At 49.5% G+C, this 17297-nt stretch overlaps 1 protein-coding gene across 1 annotated transcript in view; it reads left to right on the top strand.

Annotated features, from left to right (window-relative positions):
• Window positions 1-17297, top strand: part of LHPP (phospholysine phosphohistidine inorganic pyrophosphate phosphatase) — a 121124-nt gene that overhangs the window by 26425 nt on the left and 77402 nt on the right. The window contains exons 4-5 of the mRNA XM_032882125.1: window positions 1086-1149; window positions 2016-2108. Coding sequence (XP_032738016.1) covers window positions 1086-1149; window positions 2016-2108 — 157 coding nt within the window. The remainder of the gene's footprint in view (window positions 1-1085; window positions 1150-2015; window positions 2109-17297) is intronic.

Raw genomic sequence — 17297 nt, 5'->3', positions numbered from 1 at the left:
CTGCCTGTAGCCCGGTCCAGGTAACCAGAATAATCATTTTCTCGAATATTTTTTGAGCAGTGCCTGCATGCGAGACGTCACTTAAGAACTTTGCACACATTGTTTTGTTTGAGCTTCACAATAATTCATGAGGTGGGCACTAGGGTCGCTGCTGCCCATTTTACAGATTAGGAAACAGCCCAGAGGGCTTCAGCAACCCAAAGTCTCACAGTTAAAAGGACGTAGAACTTGGATTGGAGCCCTGGAGTCAGTGTGCCTCACTCTTCTGTTCGGGTCTCTGTATACGTGTTGTTCGACGTCTCTCCAGTCCGTAGAGCGTGGGAAAGAGAGGCACCTGCTGTGACCGGTCTCAAAACATTTTAACAGTCTCAGGCTCCCGTTAACCCTGTCTTTTGAGTGGTGTAGATTAAACTACCTTTGCTCTCTTTCTAGTCGAATGGCTTTGCTCTGGAACTGGGATCCATCCTCCATGTGTCCCGAGGGGTCTGGGTGTGGCCCAGGGTGGAGGCCAGGGCCAGCCCAGCGCTCACAGGAGTCACAAAGCTGTCCTCAGAAAGGCAGGCTCCCGTGAGCCATGCCGTGTCGGTCTCCGGTGAGACAGGAAGAGATTGTCGTCTTCTGGTGAAAGCATTTGGCACCTGGACCTCCGGTTAATAGGAGACGCTGCGGGGTGCCATGGAACTAATGGGGTTTTCTTCTTCGAGCAGTAGTTAGGGGTTAATCATTAGCAGTTAGGAGTCTGCCATGTGCTCTGTGGACCTTCTGCCCGTCCCCAGAACGCAACGCAGGCCCCTTGTCTTTCTCTGTTAATGACTGGAACCATCTGCCCCTGGGGTCCCCCGAGGGCTGGCAGCAGGGGGCCACTGGGAGTGAGAGCTGCTGGCCCACTGTCCCTCCCGCCCGGGCATGGTGACCCGCTGCTGGGCTGTGTCATGCCGACCTCCGTCGGTCGTTCCCAGCGTGGCGCCCGGACTGACCCTCACCCATGGTTCTGCTCTCCGGAGCTGGCAGAACCGGGACGGGGTGGTTTCTCCTGGCACAGCTCCCGGGCTCCGCTCACCGTGTCCCCTCCTCCTCTCTTGTAGACGCTACTACAAGGAGACCTCGGGCCTGATGCTGGACGTTGGTGCCTACATGAAGGCGCTCGAGGTACCTGGCCTGAGTTTGTCTGAGCCGCCTTCAGATCTCGGGGCTGTCTGGGACGCTTCTGGCCTTTCGGGAGAGAGGGGTGAACTCCGTGTCTGAATCTCCTCTTCTGTTGCCAGAGCTGCCGCCCCCCTGTTGGGGCTTCAAGCGGAGCGCCCGCTCCGCTCCAGAGTGCGGCCCCTCAGCCACCGGGGTGGTCACTCTGCTGTCCTGTCCCTCCTGCTCCTCCCCACTCGCCAGGCCCCGCACCAGGCCGATGGCCGGCCTGCTCGCTGCCGCTGTCTTCTCAGACCCTCGGCGTCCGCCTGCCACCTGCCTCCTTCCTGACACTGGTCATCTGCAACACCTTGAGCATGATGTGTCCTAATGGGACTCCCTCCCGACTCCCTCCTCCTTTTCAGGGCCGGGTTCAGATGGGGCCCCCGGTGACCCCCCGACCCGTGCCTGCTCAGCTGCCCCAGGTCAGCTCACCTGCCACCCTCGCTGCTACGTTGGCTCTTGGCACCCTGCACTTGGGTGGGAGTGTTGGGCAGACTGGCTGGTAGAGCCCTGGACCTATTCCCGTGGGAGGCCTGTGACTGAGTTCTTTCCAGGGGAGAAGCAATTATGCAAATGAGAGCACCAACCAAAGGAGAGGTGAGGGAGGGTGGCCCACCTCCTGCTGTGCTCAGGTTTTTGAGCAGATCGCAGGGGGCCAGGTGGGGGCCATGTGTCTCTCAGCGCAAGTGTCCTGCCTCTTGGGAGGCCCTTGGCCCGCAGGTGCACCTTCTGGGCGCTCTTTCCTTGATTCCCCAGAGGGAGGTCTTCGGAGGAGGGCTCACCTGTGGCTTTGTCCTCAACCCGTGCTGTGTCCTTTTCTCTTTTCCCAGTACGCCTGTGGAATCGAGGCCGAAGTGGTGGGGAAACCTTCTCCTGAGTATTTCCAGTCGGCCCTGAAGGAGATGGGGGTGGAAGCCCACGAGGTAGGGAGGTCTCCCGCGGGAGCCCGCGTGTGGAAGCCGCTCGATCGGGGGCGCCCCGGATCACGGGCTGGGGGGCTTAGGCACCTGTGGAGGCTGGCTGGGCAGCCCGGTGTGGACCTAGAGGCCCACAAGAGCTGGTTTTACTGGGAAGGGGGAGAAAGCCTGCAGAGGAGGCCCACTGAATGCTTTCAGGCGGTGAAATTCGTTTCAGCGTTCAGAGTCAGAAACAAAGGCCTGTGGCCGTTTCTAAGTGACTTCTGCTGCTTCTCTGGAAGGATGAGAATTGACGTGCCCTACTAGTGTGTTCACAGTAGTTCACAGAAGAGGTGAGGGGCGGCCAGCCGGGGGATCGGTGGAAGGCGTGGGGGCCTGGCTGAGGGTCGCATGGGCTGCCAGACCATGTTCACCTCAGTGCCGCGGGGTACACGCTGGGTATGTGCAGGCCCCATGGGGTGCCTGCCTGCATCCGGGGGACAGTGGTCAGCGGACAAGAGCAAGAGTTCAGGGGACCTGCCCTGCTTCCACCGGGCGCTGCTTGAGTCCAGCTGTGCCTGCAGCTCCGAGAAGCCGCTCCGATGTGAAGCACTGACCAATGAACTGATGAATGAAGATTCTGGAAGAGCCTGTGACGAGATTCCTCATATGGTACCACAGGCGGCTAGAATGACATAGCGACATCAGAAGCAAGAAGAAATGGAAGACGACAACGCCCACAACTGAGTTTTTTTTTTTTTAAGGATCTTATTTATTTGAGAGAGGGAGACAGTGTGAGAGAGTGTGCAGCGTGAGCAGGGGGGAAGGGCAGAGGGAGACGGAGAAGCAGACTCCCAGCTGAGCGGGAAGCCCGATGCGGGGCTTGATCCCAGGACCCCGGGATCATGACCCAAGGCGAAGGCAGACGCTTAACTGACTTGAGCCACCCAGTCGCCCCACAACTGATTTTTCTTAATACCACTTACCTTTTAGAGAGAGTGGCAGGTAAGACGTGAGGAAGGAGAATGTTTCTGCCTCATCCTACGTTGACTTATTCCGTCGTCTCTTTAGCCGGAGTGTTCGGTTCCACCTCCGTGGAAGAAAAGCTCATGTCAGGCTGCACCAGCCCAGCCCAGTCAGCCTGGGCCTTTCCAGTCTGTCCCTGCCCTTGACCATACCTGTGTGTATGTTCCTCCTCCGCTTTTGGACTTGGATGGCCGTCTAACTGTGCAGGTATAATTAAGACAACCAGAGCTGCTGGGGCGCCTGGGTGGCTCAGTCGGTTAAGCGTCTGCCTTCGACTCAGGTCATGATCCCAGGGTCCTGGGATCGAGTCCTGTGTTGGGCTTCCTGCTCAGTGGGGAGTCTGCCTCTCCCTCTGCCTGCTGCTCCCTCTGCTTGTGGTCCCTCCCTCTCTCTCCCTGTCAAATAATTAAATAAAATTTAAAAAAAAAAGAAAAAGAAAAAGACAACCGGAGATGAGATAGTATGTAGATTAATGCTATGTCTTGAGTGTATATCTCCGAAACCCTCACTACATGTGAGTTTCCAGGAAATCCTGGAAACTCACTTAATTTGTAGGAACATTGATCTGCCTTGCTGCTCACAGAGATTTAGGGCTGTGGGAGGTCTAAGCTGCGGAAGTTTCTTTCACTGTACTTTTGTTCTGCCCTTGTTTTCGAAAATTCTAATTTGTAACTACTGTTACCAGAAGAAACATTTCTTTTTTTTTTTTAAAGATTTTATTTATTCATTTGACAGATAGAGATTACAAGCAGGCAGAGAGGCAGGCAGAGAGAGAGGGAGGGAAGCAGGCTCCCTGCTGAGCAGAGAGCCTGATGCGGCGGGGCTCGATCCCAGGACCCTGGGATCATGACCTGAGCCGAAGGCAGAGGCTTTAACCCACTGAACCACCCAGGCGCCCCCAGAAGAAACATTTCAACCAAGTTTCTTGTTGGAAATTAACAGTCCTACTTGATGACTGTCCCATCACCTGATGACTTTATTTCTTATCCCATCCAGTGAGAAGTTAATAATTACAATTTTCTATGTTTATTCTAGACTCAGGAGTATTGGGGAGAGTCACATGTTGAGGCTGACTGAAATAATTCCGATGGGGCTATGCGGGGTGCTTGTGGACAAGTACATCTGAGCTAGTGTGGCAGAAAACCATGATAAAATGGAAATTTTATGTCCTTGCAAACGTTCTGGGTTTGTAGAATTACCTTCCTCTCTTTGACATCAAATGCTTATGTTAGTAATGATAAAATAAGAGGACACTTTTCCATTTAAAAAGAAAAACAAAACAGTTCATTGAAAAGACAGTATGTAACAAGATTCAAAGAATATCTATTTTGCCACCCTTACATGATGACTGTGTTTGAGACAGATGGCCTTCCCAACATATATCTTAAAAAAAAAAAACAGTTACGATTTTGGTGTCCACAGTGCCCCCATTTCCCAGGTGGTGTGGAGCTGGTCCCCAGCAGCAGGTGGTTTTCTAAGAACATCATTGAAAAGACAACGGGCACATGTCTGCAGCCAGCCGAGGCCGCCCCAATGTCTGTTTTGGACATGACAGTGGGGACAGTGTCAGCATCCTGTGGTGAGGCAGGTGTCCCCAGGATCACTGTGGTGTTCCCTTCTTGATGGACCCGAATTTCCCACATGTTCCAGTCTAGAGCACTGGTCTCTCATGATGCATGGAGAAGGCTGGCCCACTGCCCCCGATATCTAGAACAGCTGCCCCCAGCCTTATTGACATCTGTGAATGCCAGAGGGCACAGGGTGTCTGGGGTTCTTAGGAAGAACCCAGGAAATGTCTTGTGAGCCTGGTAGAAGAGAAGAGGCTTGTGTTTTGAATGAAGACCACAGGCACAATGACCCTGGGTTTTCAAGACTTTGTTTCCTAGGACAGAATTTCTTTTTTTATTGTGGCATGTTTCAGAGTGATTCTCCCCATATAGCCATAGCTCAGATTGAACAATTAAAACATTTTGCCACATTCTCTTCTTTTTCCTTTCTTCTTTTTTTTTTTTAAACTTTTTCTTTCTTTCTTTCTTGCTGTTTTTTTTTTTTTTTTAAGATTTTATTTGTTTATTTGACAGAGAGAGACATAGTGAGAGAGGGAACAGAAGCAGGGAGAGTGAAAGAGAGACTCAGGCTTCCTCCCTAGCAGGGAGCCCTATGCAGGCCTCAATCCCAGGACCCCGGGATCATGACCTGAGCCAAGGGCAGACGCTTAACAACTAAGCCACCCAGGCCCCACCTTGCTGTTGCATTTCAAACCCCAGGTTTGTTGTTATTGTATCCTTTCACATTAGTATGTCTTTCCGAAAAAGATGGTTATTTTTGACATAACTCCAATGTGTTGAAACATCTAACAATGGCCAGCAAACATGTAAACAGATGCTCAGTGTTGTCAGTCATTAGGAAAATAAATGCAAGTCAAATGGGGTTAAGCCTCTGCCTTCGGCTCAGGTCATGATTCCAGGGTCCTGGGATTGAGCCCCGCATCGGGCTCTCTGCTCAGCAGGGAGCCTTCTTTGCCCTCTCTCTCCCTACCTGCTGCTCTGCCTACTTGTGATCTCTGTCTGTCAAATAAAGAAATAAAATTAAAAAAAAAAAAAAAAAACAACTACAGTGAGCGCCCACCTCACACCACCTGGAAGGTCATCCATAATAATTTTTTTAAAAGATGATTTATTTATTTATTTGACAGAGAAAGAGAATGCATGAGCAGGGGGTGGGGCAGAGGGAGACGCAGACTCCCCCTTGAGCAGGGAGCCCGACGTGGGGCTCAATCCCAGGACCCTGGATCATGACCTGAGCTGAAGGCAGATGGTTAATTGACTGAGCCACCCAGGCGTCCCTATCCATAATAATTTTAAAAACAAAAACAATAGAAGATGGCCAGCGCTGGCGAGGATGTGGAGACGCTGGAACCCTCCTGTGGGGAGACCGGCCAGGATGTGAAATGGAGCGGCTGCTGTTGAGAACCGCTTCTGGATGAGGTAAACAGAAGCACCATATGACCCGGCAATTCCACGCCGATGATGGCATCCAGAACAATGGAAAACAGGTGTTCAAACCAAACCTTACCCATGAGTGTTCAGAGCAGCGTGCTCACGGTAGCCAAAAGGCAGAAACAATGCAAACTTTCAGGGGCACATGCACAGAGCAACGAAATGGGGGCTGTTCACACAATGGGATAGTTCAGCTGTAAAAAGAACGAAATGCTGATCAGTGGTGCAGTGTGGAACCTGGAAAACACTACGGTAAATAAAGGAAGCCAGACACAAAAGGCCACATTTTACATGTTAAAGTGGCATTTCTGTGAGATGTCCCAGACAGGCAAATCAGAGATCTAAAACACGTGAGTGGTTGCCGGGGCTGGGGGCGGGGGAGTGGGGACTGGCTGCTGATGGGGACAGTCTCCCTTTGGGGTGATAAAAATGTCTGGAGCTGGACGGGGTGACAGTCCTACAACATGGTGAATGTACTTAATGCCACCGATTTGTACGCTTTAAGTGCTGACGTTGGTGAATTTTGTGTTTTTGTTGTTACGATGGGAAAAAATCTACCTACAAAATCAACAGTGATTGCCTAGTATTAACCGGTAATGAGATTTAAAGTTCCCCGGCTGTCTCAGAAATGTTCTTTCGTGTCGATTTCTTTGACTCAAGTCCAAACAGGATCCGTACCTTGCATGTGGTTGTTTTGTCTCCGAAACTTCTCATTTTAACTTTTTATCATGGAACATTTGTAGTACCTATGCAAGGAGAGAGAGTAGAATAATGAAGTCCTACATACCCATAACCAAGCTTCGCTAGTGATCAACTAACAACCATTTAGAAAAAACTTATTTTTAACTGTTCATTTTGAAGTAATTTCATACTTACAAAAGTTGCAAAATTAGCACAAAGAATTTTCCACGTGCCCTTTGCCAGCTTCTTCAAATGCTAACGTCTTACACAACAGTCGTAGAACAGTGATAAAATCAGATGTCATCAGCCAGTCATCAGCCAGCCACCAGCGTCTTTGTTTGGGACACAGGGCTTGTAGCAGTTGCCTTCCCAGGGTCCTTCCTTCTGGGCCAGAACCTCAGTCTTTTTTGTCTCTAAGGATGGTGACATTTTTGAAGCGTTCTAGCTGGCTCTTTTGTAGACTTTGCCTCAATTTGGTTTTCTTCCTCATGTCTCCTTGTGACTTTAATTTTAGGTTATGCATTTTTGGAAGGAACGTCCCAGAATCAGTGCTGTGCCCTCTTGGTGCATTCCAGCAGGACGCACGTGAGGGCATGTCTTCCTGTTGTTGCTAAGGGTCCCTTTGATCAGTGTCAGAGGTGACCTGTGCCAGGGTTCTCCACACTGCAGGATTACTCCCTGTCCCATGTAACTAGTAAGCGTCTTGTGGGAAAGCATGTTGACTGTATAAATATCCTCTTTCCCATCACTCTTTTCCTTTCTTAATGTTTGCATCCACTGATAATTCTTTTTATTTTTTTCTTAAGATTTCATTCATTTATTCGACAGAGATCACAAGTAGGCAGAGAGGCAGGCAGATAGAGGAGGAAGCAGGCTCCCCATTGAGCAGAGAGCCCGATGTGGGGCTCGATCCCAGGACTCTGGGATCATGACCTGAGCCGAAGGCAGACAGAGGCTTTAACGCACTGAGCCACCTAGGCACCCCTCCATTGATAATTCTTACCTGAAGCAGTTATTACGGGGTGTTTGCCAAATGGTGAATCTGTATTTCTATCATTCCTTTTATATTTATTAGTTCAATTTTACTGTAAGAAAGAGTTTTCTTCTTTTTCCCCATTGACTTATTTGTTCCAACTTGGACCGAAGGATATTTATTTTATTGCCCAAGTTACAGTCATTCCTATTGTTATTAGTTTTGTTGCTCAGATTGTCCCATATTTAGCCATTAAGTAATCTTCAAGATTAATAGCCACTTGTTTATTCTGTACTCCACCCATTCTTCTCCCCTAAATTATTTTGAATCATATCCCAGAAATCCTGTTCCTTCATCTGTAAATATTTCTGTGTTCCCAGAAGATAGGAATTCTTTTTAAAGCCATAGGTAATGCCATAGGTAGTGCCATCTCCATGTCTAAAACCAACAATAATTCCATAATATCATCAAATATCCAGTCATTGTTCACATTTCCTTGATGGTGTTTTTTTTTTTTTTAAGATTTTATTTATTTATTTGACATAGAGACAAAGGGAGAGGGAACACAAAGAGGGGAGGCTGGAGAGGGAGAAGCAGGCTTCATGCTGAGCAGGGAACCTGATGTGGGACTCGATCCCAGGACCCTGGGATCATGACCTGAGCCTCCCAGGCATCCCTTCTTGATGGTCTTAAAATTGTTCTATGTTGCTTACAATTTGTTTGAATCAGATCCAGATGAAACTCTTGCATTGTAATTGGTCAATGAGAATCTCAGGTGTTCTTTAATCTCCTGGTTCCCTCTACTCCCCAGCCCCCAATCGACCTTTTGTTTTTCCTTGCCACGTGGTGAAGAGGAAACTGGGTGGTTTGTTGCATGGTCTAGATTTTCTTGGTTGCACCTCTGGTATACTCTCATTTGCTCTTCCATCCTCTGTTCTCTGAATATTGACAGTAAGATCTACAAGTTTGCTCAGAGTCTGGTTCAGTTTTTGGATGACTGCTTACAGGTGGTGGTGTGTCCTCCATCAGCAGGTGGAGAATGTCCACTTGTCCCCTTCTGTGTTATTAGCTGCTATTCGTGATTGGTGCCAACTCCTTTAATTCATCCTGGACCATAGAATGGAGCTGTATTAATTCTTTCATTCCTTCTTTGTTTTCCCCTCTGGGTTACTTCTATATTGGAAAGCTTCTCACCAACTATTTGTTACCCTGAGGTACAGTTCACATAGGGAACTCCAGATAAAGGCCTATTTTTTTTTCATTGTTCATTAGTTTTCACAATAATGAGTTGATTCTCTAGCATCCTCCCGAGGTGACGAAGGAGATTTGAAACTATACATATATCACTATAATAGATAGATTTAAGAGAGATAGATTGATGTGTTTCGATCCATTGCAGTCCTGATCTTATTCATATCAAAAGTATTTCATCTTTGACCAGTGGAACCCCCTTCAAGTTGGCCTCTAAGTCCTTCCGACCTGACCTCAGGAGTCTTTGAGGTTCTTTACTCCCTGTTATGACAGGATGTTCCACACCTGCCATGTACATTTCCTGCCTCAGGCCCAGGATTCACCTTTCTTCCAAGGAGCCAGGCTTACCTTTGGTGGAAAATGGTATTTAGAAACCGTACTGGGAACATGGAGGGTTCTTGTTGCTATTGGGTTGATCATCATTTCTAAATTTCTAAGCCTTTTTAAAAAAATTTAAGATGTATTTATTTGATGGGGGAAGCATGAGTGTGGAGAGGGGCAGAGGGAGAGGGAGAAGCACACTCTGTGCCAGGCAGGGAGGCTGATGCTGGGGTTGATGCCAGGACCCTGGGATCATGACTTGAGCTGAAGGCAGATGCTTAACCAACTGAACCACCCAGGCACCCCTTTTCTGAGCCTTTTTAGTCAACCAGGCTCAGAAAAGTATTTATCTTTTTTTTTTTTTAAGATTTTATTTATTTATTTGACAGAGATCACAAGTAGGCAGAGAGGCAGGCAGAGAGAGGGGGGAAGCAGGCTCCCTGCTGAGCCGAGAGCCCGACAGGGGGCTCAGTCCCAGGACCCTGAGATCATGACCTGAGCTGAAAGCAGAGGCTTAACCCACTGAGCCACCCAGGTGCCCCGAAAAGTATCTATCTTTAAACATGAACTACATCTGGAGTTCATACTGAAATCTCTGATGTGTCAGGCCAGTGGGTTTCTACTTGACCTCATCAGTCTTCTATCTCTATTTCCTTTTTCCACATCAGAAAGCTTGGCTCTCAAGGATACCAACAGAACCAGTCATTTGTTTTCATCCATTGTACACACAAGAGTCTTGAGCTCCAGAAACTATGGGAAAGAAACCAAATAAGAAGTGTCTGGTGCTACCACAGGGCTAGCAGTGCCCCGAGACTGGGCCACTGTTGTGGTTGGTATCCCAGTGGACCAGATGGCCATCACAATGTCACTGTCCTGACCCTTACTATTTACGATTTCTTTTTTTGGCAGTTCTTTTTTTGTATTGAGCACCTCCTTCTAAAAATTTACGGCCAAAATGCTGGATTTTAGAGCTACAGGCATAGTTCCTCTCCGGATGGTATGCCACCAACATGACCCTCTTTGAATTCACTTTACTTATCATTTTTAGGGAACTGGTTTTCAACATTTACATTTTTTATAGTTATGTAAAATATTTACTTGGCTCCAAAATCAAATCCATAAACGAGATATAGTCAAGGAAGTGGAGCTTCTGTCCTTTTCTTTCTCTTTCTACTCATCTCATTGAAGCCCTTTTTATAAATATTATGGCTTACCTTTTCATTTCTTAAATATAAACAGTTATGTATATATATTTATTTGTTTTTGACAGTTATGTATATATATTTATTTATTTAAAGTAAGCGTCCCTGCTTACTTCACCAAGTCCTTGCTCCAGTCTTTGTCTGAGGTCCTCACATTTCCATTTTAAGGTCAGGTCAGGTTTTATGTATGTGTGTATGTATGTATTTATTTATTTATTTTAGAGAGAGAGCAAGCTCCCATGAGCTGGGTTGGCACAGAGGGAGAGGGAGAGAGGGAATCTCAAGCAGAGTCTGCGCTGACCGTGGAACCCAGTTTGGGGCTCCATCCAACGACACCGAGATCACGACCTGAGCCGAAACCAAGAGTTGGACGCTCAACCAACTGAGCCACCCAGGTGTCCCTGTCCATATTTATATTCTCATAGGATAAATTTAAGAGAGAATAAATTCTTCTACTCTGTAACAAATTATCTTAAGAAAGGCTAATGTAAGGTGAGTTTTTAAAAACCAGTGTTTAGGGGGTGCCAGGGGGCTAGGTTGGTTAAAGCATCTGCCTTTGGCTCATGTTGTGGTCTCAGGGTCCTGAGATCAAGCCCCATATCGGGTTCCCTGCTTGATGGGGAGTCTCTCTGTGCTCTCTCTCTCAAATGAATAAATAAAATCTTAAAAAAAAAAAAACAAAAAAACAACCCCAGTATTTAGAATTCTACATTCTGAGAGTTTCTTTGGTTATATTGTGTAGTTCAACCTGGCATGGTTCCCCCCCTCCCCTTTTTGCTTTTTGGCATTTTTCAATTATTTTCACAGAGGGCACCTTTTACATTCTGAGAACTGCCCTCCGCACACCTCGGAGAGCAGCGGAGGCCTGCATGGGGGGCAGGTTAATCTGGGCATTTCATCTGGCGGGTGCTGGGGCTGGGGGATCTGGGGTGGGCTTTGGCTTGGGGATTCCCCAGGAATCTCTTGGATAGGTTGAGGTCCCTGCGATGGTTGTGTGCATCCGAGGCCGGGATGGCTGAGGGCTGGTTTGCTCCGGCGGCCCCCAGCTCAGGCGGCAGAGCTGAATCTTATTTCCCTCTCACATTATCATTCTCCCTTCCGCCCTCACGGGCCATTTCTGTCTCTCCCTCAACAGACAGATGAGTGGCAACTGCCTGTTGTTAACACTCTCCCTCCCTGTTTTTCTAAAATGTTGTTTTGAGCCTCAGAATGTGTAGACATTTTAAGGCAGTATTTCAGAATAAGGCCATTTAAGATGAACTGTGTCTTACATACAAGGTAATAAATTCTCTGTTCCTGCTTCTTTATTTTTAATGAAAAATGCCTGTGAGGAGCGATCTTGCTGCCGCAGTGCCAGGCTGTGGCAAATCTTAAATTTTTCAAGCTGCTTTAATCAATAAAGTTATCACCAGTCATTTCCCTTGATAACTGCTCCTTCCAGGCCCCAGCCCGCTTCCACTGATGTGCCCTCCGCCAGCCTTTGGAATGGACATAACTACCCAAATCCAATTTTCATTCTAACCTTTCCTCAGTGGCCTAGAAAGATCAGATAGCTGGTATTACTCTAATAGATTGGAAATTCAAACCTCTTAGAGGAAACCGGGCCCTTTCCGGGAGTCAGTAATAAGGCAAAGGATAACATACCTTAAAGGTTACTTCTAGAAATACCTAATTTCTCATGGCTTAAGGCTTAAGGTTTTGTAGCTTCCTACCGAAGCCCAAATGAAGTGAGGGTTTTGGCAGTTTTCTGTAAATACCGAAATTGCATCTGTTGCAAATTATGCAGGTTTCTTGGAAATTGGGACTGTTGAAACCAGAGGGCTTAGTTAGCACAGGGGCCAAGAAGCTGAGGGCTGGGGGTGCCCATTTCACAGGCGGGGAGCCTGAGGCTCAGAGAAGAACGATCTCAACTGCCTGGAGCCCCGTGCGTGCTGGGCACACCCGGGTACCGTCGCGTCCCTGCTTACTTCACCAAGTCCTTGCTCCAGTCTTTGTCTGAGGTCCTCACATTTCCATTTTAAGGTCAGGGCAGCAGTTCCCCACCTCTGCGCTCTGACATTTTGGGGCCAGATCATTCTTTGTGGTGGGGGGTGGCTGTCCTGTGCAATCCTGCCCCCAGTGTGAAACCACAGATGTCTCCAGATGTTGCCAAACGTACCCCCAGGGGCCAGATGGTCCCCAGTTGAGAATCACAGCATTCTGGGAGGAGTCACAGAAACCCTAGTACTGAGCCCTAGATATTCTGCTGATCAGGCACGTGTCCAAGACCCTGTCCCCTCCAGGCCTTTGCTGTACCCTGGTTCTCAAGGAGGGGGCCGGCCACATTGCAGGATTTTTATTTAGGCTTGGTGAATGAACTTTGAAAAGGTGTATGTAGTAGTACAGTATCACTTGCTATTTTGGAAACGACTAAATATCGCTGGCAGAATTACATACTACAGATGGTGAAGTTAGACAGGATCTAAGTGGGGAGGGTAAATGCCCTCAGGGCAGCCTGTCGAATATGAGGGTGAGGTTGGTAGGTTTATCCCGAGAGGGCTGGGCATAAAACGTGGACACTGTCCTTCCGTTCGCTGGTTCTCAGATCATGCATTCTAGTGATGTGGGCTGTGGGGACAGGCTGTTACTCTAGTGGTGAGACCTCTGGCTGGGGAGTGACTGTCCATGTGGGGCCACTGGGGGCCACTCATTTCTCTCATGGCCTCCTCCCCCTCATGGATTTGCACGGTGGGCCCGTCCCCAGTCCCCTCCACCTGCTCGGCCCTGCCTCCCCCCCAGCTGCGTGCACATTCTCGGCTGTCAGTTCAGGGGCCCCTGGCTGGGACAGTGTGAGTGGAGCACCAGGAGAGAGGGGGCCAGGAGGAGAGGCTCATCTGCACCTGCGGCCCCAATTTGAACGTGAAGCTCTGCCTCCAGACAGCGACAGACCTAGATCTGCAGCCTCGGGTTTGAGAGCATTTGGAGTTTCAGGAAGTTCGGGCTCTGGGTTGCGCTTGGCATGTATCTCAGTCACAAAGTGTCTGTAAAACCTTTAAAACCTTACTTTTTCCTAAGTTGCCCCCCACCCCCCGGCCCTGCCACCAAGAGCCTTTTTTTTTTTTTTTTAAGATTTTATTTATTTATTTGACAGACAGAGATCACAAGCAGGCAGAGAGGCAGGCAGAGAGAGAGGAGGAAGCAGGCTCCCCGCTGAGCAGAGAGCCCGATGCGGGGCTCGATCCCAGGACCCTGGGATCATGACCTGAGCCGAAGGCAGAGGCTTTAACCCACTGAGCCACCCAGGCGCCCCAAGAGCCTTTTTAAAAATAGATTTTCTTCTCCTCAGAGCACAAGAATTTTATCATATGAAGTAACTGATACTCAGTAAAGGAGATAGAAAAACATTCAGAAAGTACAAGGGAAAAAACTGTTCGTCATCCCACTAAACTAGAATAACGCAAATCATGCTTAACCTTTCCAATTTCTTAGTTTCTCTATACATGTTTTTTAAAAGATTTTATTTATTTGAGAGGGAGAGAGAGAGCACAAGCAGGGGGAGCAGCAGGCAGAGGGAGAGGGAGAAGCAGACTCCATGCTGAGCAGGGAGCCCCGTGCAGGGCTCGATCAGGTGCCTCATGTATATGTTGTTTTTTTAAGGTTTTATTTATTTGTCAGAGAGAGAGTGAGAGCGAGTACAAGCAGGAGAGTGGCAGGCAGGGGAAGAAGTGGTCTCCTCGCCCAGGGAGGAGCCTGCTGTGGGACTCGATCCCAGGACCCTGGGATCCTGACCTGGGCTGGAGGCAGACGCTTAACCGACTGAGCCACCTAGGTGGCCTGTACCCTCATGTTCTTTACCCACCCCCTGTGGTCGGACGTTGGGCTTGACTCCCAGTTTCCTTCTTGTGCCTAGCCCTGTGAACACCCTTGAACGCACGTCCTTTTGCACATATCTGATTTGTGGAGAAATCCCACCTAGCGGGGTAGTTGTTGGGCCGTGAGGCACAGGGCTTATTTCTGTTTCAGAAAGGTGGGCTCAGTTTACCTTCCTTCCCAGCCATAACCCCCCACGTCCTCACCACACCCAGCTTCTTCCTTCCTGTAGAACAGTGGCTGTTGTGTTGTGTTGTGTTGTGCTGTATTGGTGTCCTGCCTCACGAGTGTGTCAGACTGGGGGTCCGGCCGGGGAATGACTTAGCAGCGAGCTGTCTGCAGGTCTCGAGGGGGTCTGGGTGCAGGCGGAGGACCCGAGGCTTCTCCAGTGCTGGATGTCCCCCCGAGGCGTCTCCCTGTGGGTGTGTGTGCCCCTTGGGCTGAGATGCGCACGGAGCCTAGTGCTCCGGCCCGCCAGCGCTGCCGCCCCGCAGGAGGGAGAGTGCTCCTGGGCAGATGCCCGGGATGACCCGGAGGTGTATGCCACGTGGGCTTGCCCGGGAAGGCTCCTTGGCACTGAAAGGTTGTGCTCCCAGACTTCATTCCCGGTGAGAACAGCACCCGGGTGGCGGGCAAGATCTCGGAAAGGTGTGTGAATCCGCGTTAGGGCTCGAGCCGGAAAGCCTGCCTGCAGGACGGCGGTGCGGCCGCCAGCCCCCCGATCTCCGTGCTCCGCGTGAGTCCGTGCTCGCGTCTCCCTCTGCCGTCCTGCAGTCAGCAGGGAGGTGCGTCCCCGGCCTGACAGGTAGGGGTTTTTATTTCCCCTGACAGCGCACCTCTTGACCTCTATCTTCTTGCCAATGATTTTTTAAATCCTAAATGATTTGGCAATAATTGCTCCTCCTGGCGTGATTATTGCCCTTCACTGATAGTAAATCTGTGAAATCCCCGGGGGCCCCTGTGCATTTTGGTATGCGGAGCCCACAAGCTGGCCCGGACAGGCATCACTGCTCCGGGCAGCTGCACAGCCCGCGTCCCCCGCACCCCTGCGCCCCCCCAGCCTCACACGCTGCTCCGGGGTCGGGCGGCAGCTCATCCGGCGCGTGGCCTGCTGCTGCTGCTCCCGGCGTCTTCTTCCGAGGGCCCGGATCTCTGCTTCCATCTTTGGGGGCCACAGCAACCAATGTGCTTGCCCCCCGAAGGCCCACGAAGGCCCGCGGGGCTCTGTTCTGAGGGGGAAGAATTTCTGCCGCCTTGGGAGTATGTGAGCATAAAACTGTATTTTCCCCACGAGCATGGAAGGCGTGAGGGTTGTCGTGCAGTAATTGGAAGACCTTGTCATTCCCAGGGAACTTCTAGCAAGGTGGGCGCCTGGAGCCTCGGCTAGCAGCGGACAGAAGCCTAAGCTGGAGTGTTGTGTCTGTTCCCAGGCCGACTTACGGTCTCAGGACAACTTGAGAGGCCAAAGCAGAATCCCCTGCTGGGGATCATGGCTGGTTCGGTGGCCTGGGCCGAGCCCTCCCCCTGCTCCAGCCCCCTCCTCCCAGCTGAGGCGTGTGGGGTGGCCCCGGCTTGCAGGATCCCCTGTGTGTACATCGGCTTCTGTTGCGGTCACCCCCGTCGGGTCAGGATGCAGGCGTTGCCCCTGGCTCTTTCTTCTTTGATGATTGGTGATTTCCCCAGAGCTGCATGGGAGCTTGACAGGCACAAAAATTAAACCCATCTGGATTTGGCAGTGTTCTCCCCAGCATCAGTTATTCTGGAAAAAACAATTTTGACCATATCCGGATCCTTGCCTCTGGCACTTTTATTTACTTCATCTTTCTTTAAGTCAATTTATTTTTAAAAACTTAAATAATTAAAAAAAATTTTTTTTAAATTAGGCTCCGTGCCCAGTGTGGAGCCCAACACGGGGCTTGAACTTATGACCCTGAGATCAAGATCTGAGCAAAATCAAGAGTTGAACGCTTAACCAACTGAGCCACACAGGTGCCCCTAAATAAATGTATTTTTTAAAATGTATTTATTTTTAAAGATTTATTTATTTGGGAGAGAGAGCACAGAGTCAGGGGAGGGGCAGAGGGAGAGGATCTTCAAGCAGAGCTCCCTGAGATGCGGGGCTTGATCCCAGGACCCTGAGATCATGACCTGAGTTGAAACCGAGAGCGGGACACTTAACCAACTGAGCCACTCGGGTGCCCCTAGATAAATGAATTTTGAAAGGAACTTTGATCAGTCCTATAAATGGAAAACCAGAATCACTTACTTCCCATAAATAGATTCCTCTAAAAATAAACACCAACTAGTTATGATAAAATGCATGTCCTTGTTTTACCGAAAATCAGATAGTGTGTCGCCCATATGCAGAACTGACTTTGGGAAGCGTGGGATTCGATACAGGATCAGAGGGCATTTGTGAAGCGTATAAAGTTTAGAATATTCACTGGAAGAAATGCAGTTTTTTTCAAGTTCTTCATGCATCTTGCTGGGGGCAGGACGGGAGCCGGAGCCGCTCACAATTGGCACAGTTCACTGTGTCCGTGTCCGAGCTTCCTCCTGGGGCCGGCATCTGCCTGTGGCTTCACTGGTGGAGGCCCCTTCGGCCTCTGCTTGAGTGTGATTAAGCGACAGCCTCCATAGCTGCGAGGCAGCTTGGGGCGGTTGTCAGAAGAGCCTCATTTCACCCGGCACGACCTCTCTGGCCTCCAGAGTGGCACCAGCTCAGTCTCTGTCCTTCTCCACAATCTCCTCAGGATTTCTCCTGCTATTTGAATGCCTGTTCAGATGTTTTCAAGGACAGTTGCTTCAAGCTTATTAACCTGTACTTTGTGGAATTCATTGTGTGGCTTGCCTTGGTGAATGGTGGCAGATGGGCTGTTAGTACACACGTGGTGTTCCCTGCTGGGAATGCCTG

The sequence above is a fragment of the Lontra canadensis genome, unplaced genomic scaffold (assembly GCF_010015895.1).
Source record: "Lontra canadensis isolate GAN:19392208 unplaced genomic scaffold, GSC_riverotter_1.0 scaffold79, whole genome shotgun sequence".
In the NCBI taxonomy this organism is placed as follows: Eukaryota; Metazoa; Chordata; class Mammalia; order Carnivora; family Mustelidae; genus Lontra; species Lontra canadensis.
This window is presented reverse-complemented; position numbering and strand designations above follow the sequence as displayed.